Source organism: Hyperoodon ampullatus, assembly GCF_949752795.1.
Source record: "Hyperoodon ampullatus genome assembly, chromosome: 16".
Classification (NCBI taxonomy): Eukaryota; Metazoa; Chordata; class Mammalia; order Artiodactyla; family Ziphiidae; genus Hyperoodon; species Hyperoodon ampullatus.
This window is the reverse complement of record NC_136929.1, coordinates 61,891,153-61,904,930: the sequence shown is the minus strand read 5'-3', so window position 1 is coordinate 61,904,930 and position 13,778 is coordinate 61,891,153. Positions and strand designations below refer to the sequence as shown.

The window sequence follows — 13,778 nt, the reverse complement described above, 5'->3', positions numbered from 1 at the left end:
AATAAATCCTAGCCTTACTTATTTAACAGCAACTGCATAATAAAATATCTTCTATTACTTACACTGTAAACTGGGAAAGTGAAAATTAAGCTTAATAAATAGCTAAACATTGCATTTCTGTTGTCCCATAATCAAATGAAACTTATCTTCACTCTCTGTCATATACGCGACTTCAGCTTCTCCAAATACTCTGAAATGCACCCTGACTAAAGCTGTTTCCTTCAGAATAAACACAGTGAAATGGAAATCAGAAGACAGGAGCCAGGCCCAGCTCCGCCACTAGCTACATGAATTTGGGCAGGTAAATTCTCTGGCCTAATTTTCTCATCCGTAAAATGAAGCCGTTACAGCAAATAACCTCTAAGATCCCTTTGAACACATAGGAAAAAAAAACAAAAAAAAAAAACTATGAAAACTAACCTCTACTCCCAAAGCATCAAGCAAAGCAAAAAGTTTCAAAACTAATTATTAAAGGAGCTTAGGTTTAGCTACCTTTCTGCCTCTCTTACTTGATTCAACAAACTTACTTATGAATTTCCTACCGCAGTTCGGTTGAGCAGTTTCATCTCCAGTAGTTACAGACAGAGAAAGTGATGTCTATCAATATATTCTTTTTAAAACACGATTCTGTGACAAAGAATTTCTAGATCCAGAAGCAATCTCTTTTGTAGAATTTTGCCTCCATGGAAAAGTTAAACACTCATAAGGCTTCTTTGTGAATTTCAAATGGTTTCTACATCCATGTATTCCACTGCAGCCATGAATTTCTTCTGTTCTTGGCAGACTGCTTGCCATTGGTGTATGTTTACAATGTTTCCCTTGAATCTGCACAGGAAGTGAATCAGGCACCATTTGGCCATTTGTATGGAGTATGATGTAGACAAAAATATGTCATTAATATAGTCATCGTAGTTATACTGAAGAACCTATCAAGCATATTTTTTGAAGCCACACTGTATGCAAAGCACTGAAATGACTATAAAGACAGTATGAACACTTTGTTGCTTTACCTTTGCCTGAAATTTTACAAGTCACCAAGAAAAAAATATTTTCTACCTCAGCATAACTTGAACTTACGTTAAGAAAACGTAACTACTATTTTAAGGTTAAAAGCTCCTTGACATATACCTCTATAATGTGACATTTTTTAGAATACTAGTTGATATTATAAAAGCAACAATTCCAGATCAAAACCATAACTACTATATTCAAGCATCATTCCTCTGGAAATTAGCTTCATCTGCATAATTTCTGCATATTAAAGGACATTAAGTTAAAGCAAAAAACGCCCTGTCTGATAAACAAGGGAGAATACTAAAGGCAGAACAACTAGTTCTACTTCTGCAAATTAAGCAAAATTAGGCAAAAAGAAAGGAAGCAAGCAAAGGGAAGGAACTCAAGAGCTATTTGCAGCAGTGGTCCCTTGAAAGTTCTAGGAGCTTCCCCTTGAGCTTGAAGAGACAAGGAGAGCAAAGCAGAGAAGTCACCTCTCCTGGGCAGAAGCCCTAATACTCTTCACAACTTGCAACATTCATTGAATTCAGTGTAAGATGTCTGGGAGATCTGGATTCGGTGGGAATGTCTGGGAGAAGGGAGTGGCATTTGCTTTCCTGGGTCTGGAGCCTTAAGGAACTATACCAGAGTTCTCAAAACCCCTTAGTTATGTCACAGAATCGGCTTGAAGCATCCTCCCCACGCACACACCTGCAGGGCCGGGCAGCTCCACCCTCTCCCCTTTCTGTCCTCGGAGCTGGACCAAGGTCCAGTGGCCGGTGCACCGTTAGTCCAAGGGCCACCCTGGCCCCGGCAGGCGCCACCCGGGCAAGGCCAGACAGAACGCCGCTGTCCGGGCTCCGCTTTCCGGAGCCACGCAGCGGCGGCCACGCGCAGCTGGACACCGGCAGCACCAGGATGCGCATTATAACAACTTGGGAGAGCGCTCTACACTCGCGCCGACGTGGAGGCACAGCCCCTGAAGCGGGCTCTGGGACCGCCGGCCCGTCCCGCCCCTCCTCGCGGCCGAGGGGTAGCGGTTCGTACCTGTCCTCAGAGACACTGATGACGCCCTCCTCCTTGGGCACGATCACGGCCATATTCACCACCTCCTGAGACCCCTCGACCCGCTGCAGCAGGATCGGCTTGCGGGTCAGCGGCTTGGGCTGGATCTCTGCCGCCATCGGAGGAGGGGGCGCACTGCGGGCGCCGCCGCCAACTGCGCCGTGGGGCCGGGCTGAGGAGACCGCTCGGGCACGGGCACAAGCTGAGACAGGGACTCTGGTTGGCCGGAGCGGGCCGCCGGGGACCCGCGATCATAGCCTGGCCGGCGCTCCCGGGAACGACTCCGCGCTCCCGGCTTCGGGCACCAAAACCTCCACGACCGGCGCTGCAACCCGGCACCACCACCGGAGGAGGGGGCGGAGAGCCGGGGGGGCGGGGCCGGAGGGGGCGTAGCCTGCCGCAGGGGGTGGCCGCTGGTGGGCGCCAGGGCGGCTGCACTTCCGGAAGGGTGGTGGAGGAGGAGGGGAAACTGAAGAAGGAGGCGGGGCGCTGGCGGCCCAATGCGCATGCGTCAGGCCACGAGCCCATTTCCACCCCGCCCCTCCGCCATTCCCGAAGCCGCGCGGCACCGCCTCTAGAACGCATGCGCCTTCCATGATCCGCGGCCTCCTCGCCACCTTCCACACCCAGTATTTAGTCCCCACCCTCTTTAATCTCCCGTGAACGCGCGCGTACACATTCCTTGGAACGCGCTTGCCAGTGGCCCCGCCCACTCCGAAATCCCTGAAAAGGGGGCGGAGGTGGGGCGGGGAAAAGCGCGCCTGGGCGAGGCCGGAAAGAGGAGTATCCCGCAGGAAGGAAAGAAGCTGAGCTCGTGGGGACGTGACTGGGCATGCGCTCGAGTTACCTGTCCAGCGCGGCCTTGCAATGAAGCCTCGTTTACTACTCCCAACACGCACCAGCCACAGGCCTCCGATTGGCACCCCCATGGGCTTCTGGGAGTTGTAGTTTTTCAGAGCCTTCGCTTCCTTGTCCTGAAATGACCTATCGCCCACTTCTCACCGCTCCTGGCCTGAGGGGCTCCGCGGCCTCCCGGGCGATTGGCCGAGTCACGGCTGGGTCTGGCCTCTAAGGCAGGGAACTGAAGGGCAGCCATCGCGGAGCAGACAGTCGCTACGGCCCTGCCACTGCGCATAATAGTGGAGCTCCAGGAGCGGGGAAAGAAGAAAAGCTGTCATGCAAGCATCCTTGATGGAGGTTAGAGATGATCTGTAGTGTTAACCGCCTTGTTTTCTTAGATGGTTAAGTTACTAGACCAGAATTACTTTAGCTTCAAGTTAGGGCTATAGCACCCCCAGACTTGAACTCAGGCGCCCCTGCTCCTGACTTCTTCCCGTTCCCCAGTAATCCTTCCTTTCTAGATTGCTCCAGAGACGATGGATAGAGTAATCTGTGATTTGTGAATGCATGTTAGGTGCCTGGCAAAGGGCCTGGCATGCAGAGTAGTTGATTATGTGATAACCCCACTAAGCCCTTCCACAGTTAACAAGCTAGCTGAGGAGTGGTGATGGTCTCTGTGGTGTAATTGGGCTGGCAAGGTCTCTGAAGGTGAGAAAAATAATATGCCAGAGCTAGACAAAGAATGGGACAGGCCGCGTAGAAATGCATTTTATAAGGCAGGTTTTGGGGCAGCCGAGGCGGTAGGTAGGCTGGACCTGTCTCAAAGCACAGTGCAGCTCTTTATCACTTCCCACCTTCATAGAAATTCTGTAAGGCCCTTGAAAGGGAGGTTGAGGTGTTTTCCAGCTTTGCAGCCTAGAACAGGGCTTCCCACTTCTCTGAGCCTCCAGTTCCCCATCTGCCAAGTGAAGGATAATAACACCTACCTTGGGTTGTTGTGAGGCTTACAAGTGACAGATTTTAAGTGCCTTCATACACTATTATAGGTTCTTTAAGATTCCAGGAATTAGGACATGGACATATTCAGGGGGACATTATTCAGCCTGCCACAGTGGTTTTAAATACCATCCATAAGCTCCTGACTCCCATAATAATCTCTACCCTGACCACATTTCTAACTCCAGGCTCATGTATCTAAAGCTACTCCACTTTGTCACTTAACTGTTTAATAGGTGTTCCAACCATTCCCAAATAGTATCTTTAAATCTACTGCATCATTCACCCAGTTGTTCAAAACTAACTTCCTAGGAGTCATCATTGACTCTTCTCTTTTCCTCACAATTCTATCCAGACCATTTAGAAATCCTATCAGCTCCACCTCCAAAGTATATCTTGAATTTTCCCATTTATATCATCTCCACCCGAGTCCAAGTCACCATAATCTCTGGCCTCTACTACCATGGTAGCCTAACTGCTTTCTCTATTTCTTCTCTTGAACCCATACAATCCATTTTTATCAAAGTAGCCAGAAGGATTTTGTTTTAAAATATAAACCAGATCAGTTCCTCCTCTGCTTAAAGCACATCATTGGCTTACTGTTGCACTCGGGATGAAATGCCTCTCCAACCTCACCTCTTCTGTTCAGTACTTTCCAAGCCCTGGCTTGGAAATTCCCCAGAAACACCAACCTCCTTCCTGCTGGTGGCCTTTGCACCAACTGTGTTCACCTCTCGGCTACTTTCTTCTCACCACTCAGGCTTCAGCTCCGATGTTAGCTCCTTAAAGGGTCCTAACCTCCCAACTGAACCCTACTTCTTCATAACACTCGTCGTCATATCACCCGGGTTTATTTTCTTCACAGTACTTACTTCTGCCCAAAATAATCTTGTGTGTTTCTTATTTAGTTCTTAGTCTTCCTCTTCCAGAAGAGAAACACTGGGAGAGGAGAGACCTGTCTGCCTGTTCATCGTTGCATTCGTAGCCTTTAGAATAGTACCTGGCACATCAGGAGGCATGTTGTTAAGTATTCGTTAAATAAATGAATAGAAAGGCCATTCAGGATTTGTTTAACTCTGTTCCACTAGAGCATAACGGAAAGACTGGTATCTGGAACTTGCCCTAATTCCTGGGATCGGGTGATCCTTGGGAGAAGACACAAAACTGCAGATGATATCCAGCAGGCAGATGATAATAGCAGTATGGTAAAGGCAACAAGTGATTAATTGGTACCCAAGAGAAAGGCCTAGCATGAGATAAATGAGGTGTACTAACAGGCAGGTTTGAGGAAGGTAGTAGTTACAGTAGTTCTTAAACTTTTTAGGTCACAGACCTTATGAAAAATCAGTTGAATATTACAGATCAGCTGGAGTGGGGGAGTGTATGTATATGTACACTTATATTTTACATGCAATTTTACGTGCAATTTCGCAAGGCACACAAGTATCAGAGACCCAGGTTGGGAACTCTTGCTAACTCTCAGGAAATCGAAGACCGCTCAGCCCCAATTCCCCACCCTCAGGAAAGGGCACTCTAATGGAGATTAAAGATGGAAAGAAGTAAACTACTGCTAGAAAAATGATTCTCAAACCCTTTGTTCATATTCCACCTTAAAGAATTTTGAGGGCTTCCCTGGTGGCGCAGTGGTTGTGAGTCCGCCTGCCAATGCAGGGGACATGGGTTCGTGCCCCGGTCTGGGAGGATCCCACATGCCGCGGAGCGGCTGGGCCCGTGAGCCATGGCTGCTGAGCGGGCACGTCCGGAGCCTGTGCTCCGCAGTGGGAAAGGCCACAACAGTGAGAGGCCCGCATACCACAAAAAAAAAAAAAAAAAGAATTTTGAAGAATTTCAGTATATAAATTTAAATATTCCAAAAAGTCTGAGTTCTAGCATCTTGTAAATATTAACATTTGTTGTAAATAGTTCACACTTGATGATCTTTTATTGATTTCCCTGTAATACTATCTGAAACAAACAAAAAAAGTATATATATTTAAATTCTACGATTTACTTAATATACTAAGGCCATAAAGCTCTGATCTTTAAAAGTTTCTTCTACATTAACTGATCCTTACAATTGTTAGTACACAATAGGTCAAAACAACATAAGTATATTAGAAATGTATATAAAAATTATTAAACATAAAAAGTAAATTTTTAACTAGAAATGTTTAATGAAAATTATTATTCAAGATGAACAAGGCTACGTTTTTACATTCCCCTGTATCCAAGGATAAATAATGATTTACTGCTAGAATTAAGAGGATTCAGGATGAATTCTATTCCTATATTTTATCTTGTAAATATAAGGGCTAAGAAATCTCATTTATATAAATATTGGGTTGGCCAAAATGTGCGTTTGTTTTTTCCATAAGATGGCCCTAGTAGCACTTTGTTGTCTTTAACTTCAGTCAAAACAATTTTCCCAGTCGCTGCAGCTAGAGAAAGCCCACGCGCAGCAACAAAGACCTAAAGCAGCCAAAAATAAATAAAATTTTAAAAAGAAATACATTAAAAAATTGATTATCACAGTGATTGCACAAATTTGTGGATATTCTAAAAGCCACTGAATTGTACACTTTAAAATGGTAAATTTTTAGGGCTTCCCTGGTGGCGCAGTGGTTGAGAGTCCTCCCGCCGATGCAGGGGACACGGCGTGCCCCGATTCGGGAGGATCCCACATGCCGCGGAGCGGCTGGGCCCGTGAGCCATGGCCGCTGAGCCTGCGTGTCCGGAGCCTGTGCTCCACAACGGGAGAGGCCACAACAGTGAGAGGCCCCCGTACTGCAAAAAAAAAAAAAAAGGTAAATTTTTATGCTATATGAATTATAGTTGTCTATCACCCAGTATTATTTTTGATGTCTTGCTGACAAATTCTATTATGTCTCCATCGGTTTTATTGAAAGCAAAATATTGGAAACCACCTAACTTGTGAAAGGAAGTTTTACACATTTATTAAAGTAATTTACTTTCTCAATTTCTGGAAAGTATACAAAAACGTATTATATGACTATTATTTTCATCTGCTATTCTTTCACTTAAAGTCACTTTGTTTAACCCTATATACTAAGAAAAGAATTGGGAATGGAAATTTTTTAATGTTTTCAATTCAGTATTTTTTTTTTTTGCGGTACGAGGGCCTCTCACTGTTGTGGCCTCTCCCGTTGCGGAGCACAGGCTCCGGACGCGCAGGCTCAGCGGCCGTGGCTCATGGGCCCAGCCGCTCCGCGACACGTGGGATCTTCCCGGACCGGGGCACGAACCCGTGTCCCCTGCATCGGCAGGCGGACTCTCAACCACTGCGCCACCAGGGAAGCCTAAGTTTATTTTTTGTTAATACAATTTTTTTATAATAGTGCTTTTATTTCGTCACATGCTTATATATATTTTTCTCTGAATCTTAGAGTAGCAGATTTTTATAGAAGAAAGCCACCATGTAGCCTAGTCAAAGTCCTGTTGTCAAATTAGAGAAATTAGATTTACCTTTTGTCAGAAAAAATTTTACTTCATTTTTCCATTCAAATAAATAAATATTAATAAGCATTTTGAAGAATATTGTAAAAATAAAATGAAATGCATCTTGTAAGATGGATTATTAGGTGTGGTTAAGAGCTCAGTACCATATGAGATATCACCTCACACCTGTTAGAATGGCTTTTATCAAAAAGACAACAAATAACAAGTGTTGGCGAGGATGCACAACCCTCGTGCGCTTTTGGTGGGAATGTAAATTGGTGCAGCCACTATGGAAAACAGTATGAAGTTTCCTCAGAAAATAAAAAACAGAACTACCATATGATCCAGCAATGTCACCCCTCGGTATTTTGCTGAAGAAAACAAAAACATTAATTAGAAAAGATATATGCACCCCCATTTCTGCTTTATAGAATTCAAAACCTCTTAAGAGGAGCCAAAATATCCTTGTTTCTTCCCCCTTATCAGGAATACTTATAATATAAAGAAGGCCAGAAAGATCTGTGGGTTAACTTGCCTTAGTAACCGTTAGAGTTTCCCCCTAAGGGGGATGGGGGAAATCCCCTAAGGGGATGGAGGGTGAGTGAAATGCGTGAAGGTAGTCAAAAAGGTACAAACTTTCAGTTATAAAATAAATGAGTCCTGGGGATGTAATGATGCAGTATTCTCATCCCAAGGGGGAAAAAATTGTAGCTATGTGTGGTGATGGATGATAACTAGACTTGTGGTGATCATTTCACAATATATTCAAGTATTGAATCATGATGTAGTACACCTGAAGCTAAGACATCAATTATATCTCGATACAAAAGTTTCCACCAACTCAATATTTTTTTAATTTTTATTTTGTAAACTTATTTTTGGCGGCATTGTGTCTTCCTTGCTGCGCGCGGGCTTTCTCTAGCTGTAGCAAGCGGGGGCTGCTCTTCGTTGCAGTACACGGTCTTCTCATTGCAGTGGCTTCTCTTGTTGCGGAGCACGGGCTCTAGGCACGCAGGCTTCAGTAGTTGTGGCGCTCAGGCTTTAGAGCGCAGGCTCAGTAGTTGTGGAGCACGGGATTAGTTGCTCCGCAGCATGTGGGATCTTGCCAGACCAGGGATCAAACCTGTGCCCCCTGCATTGGCAGGTGGATTCTTAACCACTGCGCCACCAGGGAAGTCCCCAAATCAATATTTTGTAGTACCTTTTTGTTGTTGTTTTTACCCCATGCAAAGCACCACAGTAAGACATGGAATGGGGAAAGTTTATGAGATGGAAGAACATCTGACATAAATGCAGGCACATCCTCAGGCAAATTGGTTTTAGGAAAAAGTACCTATAAAAGTTGAGGATCTGGAAATGAATACCCTTATAATGATGTGTGTCCGTGTACCACTTGACAAGTTTTCACGGGGCAGAGCTCCACAGGCCACAGTTTGGATGCCACTGATCTGGGAAACAGAAAGGGGACTGCCGCTCCAGCAGGACATGGAGCTTTTAGGGAAGCATTAAGCGAAAAGAATTGTGCTTAATAATTGGACCAAGGCAACTTCTTTTGGATTGATTCCTCACTCTTGGAAGGCCAATTATAGGAAGCAAGGTGAGTCCAGGGAAAAGGGTCGGAGCTGAGTCCAAAGCTTTTTCTAATAGTAAGCAGCATGTATTTTTCTGGCTCATCCTCAGCAATCTAGTCTGGCAATAGAAAGCTGGGCAGGTGTAAGTAGTAAGAAACATATACACTGGCCTCTGCCCTGGTGTCTGACACAGAACTCTGAAGACCCTTGTAATTTCCTGAGTGATAAGAGCTCTAGGAACATCTCTTGTTCTGATGAGGGCTGGTCACCAGAAAGACCAAGCTATGATTAGAAGCTTGCAGATGCACTGCCCCCCTCCGCACCCATGAGGGGAGAGGGGCTGGAAGTGGAGTTAATACTTGCTCATGCCGACGTGAGAAAACCTCCACAAAATCCCAAGGGTAGGGAGTTCAGTGAGCTTCCAGGCTGGTGAGTACATTCACACCAGGAGGGTGATGGACCCCAACTCCACAGGGTCAGAAGCTCCTGCACTTTGGACCCTCCCAGATCTCATCCTATGTATCTCTTCATCTGGCTCTTCATCTGTATCCTTTATCAGATCCTTTAATAAACTGGTAAACATAAGTGTTCCCCTGAGTTCTGTGAGCCATTCTAGCAAATCAATTGAATTAGAGGAGGGGGTGGTGGGAACCTCTGATTTATAGCCAAATTGGACAGAAGTGGGGGTGACTAGAGACCTACTACTTCCAATTGGCATCTGAAGTGGGGGGCAGTCTCATGGGACTGAGCCCTTAACCTGTGGGAACTGGTGCTCTCTCCGGGTAGACAGTGTCAGAATTGAATTAAAGTATAGGACACCCAGCTGGTGTCAGAGAATTGCTTGATGGGAGAATAACCCCACACATCTGGTGTCAGAAGTGTGCATGCGGAAGTTGTGTGAGAGTAAAGGAGAAACACAGGAGAAGAACTGGGTTTTCCCTAATGCAGCAGGGATCTGGGGATCCGGCCTCATCAGATGAGACCCACACTTAGCGAGAGGGGTCTGGGATACTGGTGTGAGAGCCAGAGGCAGTCAGTGGGCAGCGAGGACATCGGAGAGGCAGCTGTGCACCCACCTCCAGGCTTGGGTTCAAGAGCAGGGCATTCAAATCTGAGGTGACAACTTAGGAAAGCAAGGTAGAGCCCGGGTCTGAAGGACTGGTGTTCTGAGCAGGAGGCCTAGACAGGGTCCTAGGTGTCAAAACTAGGGGATAAGGTGGGAGTAGAACCACTTACCAGCGTGTCCTCTAGCAAGTCACTGAGTCTGTTGGAGCCCCCCTTTCTTCATCTGCAACATTACAGCACCAAACTCACAGAGCTGTTGTGAAGCAAGAATAAGATCATTCATCTGAAGGAAGAGGCCAGCATCTGGCAAGTAGCTCCTCTAAAGGAAGAGGGGAAAGCTGAGAAGGACTTGGAAGGGGACCACAGGGAAAACATGGGGACAGAAGAAAAGGGGTGGAGATGATGACTTAGTCTCAAAACAAAGGAGAAATCTAATGATCAGAACTGGGTCACAAGTCAGGGCCACAACATCTTGCAGCAGAAGTCCCAACTTTTCAAAGGGCAAAAGTCTGAGAATAGAGATTCCATCTTTATTGGAAGTCCACACTTATTGGAAGTCTAGCATTCATTGTTTTGAACTCTGAAGTTTCTTGCTGACTCAAATATGCATTGGTGGGTCCCAGGCAGGCTCACAAAATCTCTCCAGTGCAAAACTAGCAGTCCCTTGGCATAGGACTTCCGTGACAAATGATGCTTCTCCAGAAGAATATCTTTTAAATTACATCAGATAAACATCCCTCCATTTGTTTTCCTCCTCCCTTCCTTCCCCATTCCCTTCCCAGCAGCAGGCACTAGGACTCCCTCGGCAACAAGGGTTTTTTGCTTCTGAAACCCGGCTGCTCTTGAGTGCCTTGGGAACTTTTGGAAAATTCCTGGATCCTATCCCTGAATGGCTGAATTTGGTTTTCTGGGAGCTTGACCTGAGAATCTGACTTTGTATAAAGCGTTTCAGGTGATTCTAATGCAGGTGGCCCTTGCTGTCTAGGGTAATCCGGGAACCACAGACCTGGGAATCCAATGGAAGGGCACAGGAAAAGTGATCTGAGATACAGAGGGCTGGGTCTCCAACTACGGGGCCCATCTCCCATTGCCTTGCCTTTCCCAGAATGAGAGACTAGCCGGCCTGCATGCTCTTCCACTGGTAGCATCTAATGTTTCTGATCAGACCAATGTCTTTTTTTTGGGGGGTGGGAGCCATTGAGTAACAGAAAACAGCCTGTGATTTTTCGCCTGCTTACCTGTGCTGGAAGCTAGCACAAGGCTTTTGCAAGGCTTTTTCCTTAATCTTCCTCTTCAATCCTCCCCATTCCTCTTTAGCCCAGGAAACCTTGGGCTAAAAATAGGTTTTCATGTACTCAAAGGTCTGAAGTAAAGTTCATTTCTATAACTATATCTACATCTATATCTGTATCTATATCTATATCTACAGCTGTATCATCTAACTACCCATCTATGTATGTTTTTAATAGACTTTATTTTTTTAGAGCAATTTTAAGTTCACAGCAAGATTGAGCAGAAAGTACAGGGATTTCCCATATCTCCTTGTCCCCATATATGCACAGCCTCCCCTGCCAGAGTGGTACCTTTGTTACAACTGGTGAACCTACAGTGACACATCATTATCGCCCAAAGTCCATCATTTGACTTAGGGTTCCCTCTTGGTGTTGTACATTCTATGGGTTTGGACAAACATGTAATGGCATGTATAGGGGATTCCCTGGCGGTCCAGTGGTTAAGACTCCGTGCTTTCATTTCCGAGGGTGTGGGTTAGATCCCTGGTTGGGGAACTAAGATCCCACAAGCCGTGCAGTGCGGCCAAAAAAATAATAATAAAAGTAAAAAATATAATGAAGTGTATCCATCATATAGTATCATACAGAATAGTCTCACTGTCCTAAAAGTCATCTGTGCTCTGCCTGTTCACCCTCCCTGCCGCCCAACCCCAGGAACCACTCATCTTTTTATTGCCTCCATAGTTTTGCTTTTTCCAGAATGTCGTATAGGTGGAATCATACAGTATGCAGGCTTTTCAGATTGGCTTCTTTCACTTAGTAACCTGTTTTTTAAAGTTCCTTCATGTCTTGATGGTTCATTTCTTTTTAGCACTGAATAATATTGAATTGTCTGAATAATATTCAATTGTCTGAATGTACCATTCACCTACTGAATCTTGGTTGCTTCCACGTTTTGGCAATTATCAGTAAAGCCGCTGTAAACATCCGTGTTCAGGTTTTTGTGTGGACTTAAGTTTTCAACTCCTTTGGATAAATACCAAGGAGCCAGACTGCTGGATTGTATGGTAAGAGTATGTTTATTTTTGTAAGAAACTGCCACACTGTCTTCCAAAGTGGCTGTACCATTTTGCTTTCCTGCCAGCAATAAACAGGAATTAGGGTCATCTATATTTCAAAGGAAAAACAACTCTTCTGGAATTTTCTGCAGAGGAACTCAGAGGACAGGGTAGAATGAAGTGGGAGTGGGGACCCACTCTAGGGAAATGGTGACAGTTAGGGTGAAATAGTGAAAGAAAAGAGAAGGAGGAAGAGAGTGTACGTTTCTGTTCCTTCTTGGCTTTCTCTTCACCAATAACTTTGATGCCACTGCAGACCTGCCCTTACACTAGCCCTGACCTGGGCTGAAGCAAGGGGCAGGGACTGTGACCAGTGAACTCTTTCCTTAGGAACCCAAGAGCAGAGGAACCCCAAGTGCCTTTGGTCAAGAGGAAGTGAGACTATTATTCCTAGAGCAGGGTGGGTCTCAAAAACTTGCTGACTGAAAGCAGAAATGAGAATATAACCTCCTCAGCTTGTCATTCAAGGGTCTTAAATCTGCCAGAGTCCTCAGTTTAGCTCAAGCAAACTCAAACTAACTCACAGCTCCTTAGACATTATCTTCATTTATTCTTTTATCCAGCAAATATTTGTTCAGTGCCTGCTCTGAGCCAGGCTCTAGATGTGATTAACTCGCTTGTGAAGTCAAGGACAGAACTCAATTTGGTTCATATCTTGGTTTTATCATTAGAGGGTCACTGGCTCTAGAGTCCAATAAGCAAGCAGAGAAGAGGAGTTGATGTGAAAAGATTTTGGTTTAAAAATAAAGGTCAGGACTATGCTGGGGTTCTGGTGCACAAGTATGCGGTCAGTTTTGCTGTAAATCTCCTACATCAAATAATGTTTAAAAGAATGTATGAAGGGGGAATTCCCTTGTGGTCCAGTGGTTAGGACTCGGCACTTTCACTGCCGAGGGCCCAGGTTCGGCCCCTAGTTGGGGAGCTAAGATCCGCAGATCCGCAAGCCACATGGCACGGCCAAAAAAGAGGGGAAAAAAAAAGTGTAAGAAGGAATTAAATGGGAACTTTGGAGAATGAATATTGCCCATAGGAAATAGTGAAATGGGGAAGAGGTGAAATTTATTGCCATTTGAGCAAAATGGTTTATTCATTTGGAGGAAACAATCTCTAACTCTCACATATAACTACAGTTCTTTACAGAATGGACATTTTGTGTATTGTGATAACTTGGGGGGATCACACGTTTTTCTACAAGTACCTGCTTTTGGCTCCATTTTCCATCTAAAATTATACACATGAGGGAGAGAAATGATTCTGTTAACAAAGAATGAGATCATCTTTATCCTCAAAGACCTTGACGGAAGGTCAGTGGTCAATGACCAAAATTCTAATGTCACTGGAGTCCTGGCAGAATGGCATCTGGAACTCTATATATGTCCGATCACGCTTTTTAAAACCTCTCATAAGTTTAAGGATCAACATAACACAGCCATCTTAGATAT

General features: G+C 45.1%; 1 protein-coding gene across 1 annotated transcript in view; it reads right to left on the bottom strand.

Annotated features, from left to right (window-relative positions):
• WDFY2 (WD repeat and FYVE domain containing 2) overlaps positions 1 to 2,177 on the bottom strand; it is a gene marked incomplete at its 5' end in the record, with an annotated part of 168,081 nt that extends 165,904 nt beyond the window's left edge. The window contains one exon of the mRNA XM_079721758.1: positions 2,041 to 2,177. Within this exon, the coding sequence (XP_079577884.1) occupies positions 2,041 to 2,177 (137 nt within the window). The remainder of the gene's footprint in view (positions 1 to 2,040) is intronic.
• Positions 2,178 to 13,778: the final 11,601 nt, after the last annotated feature.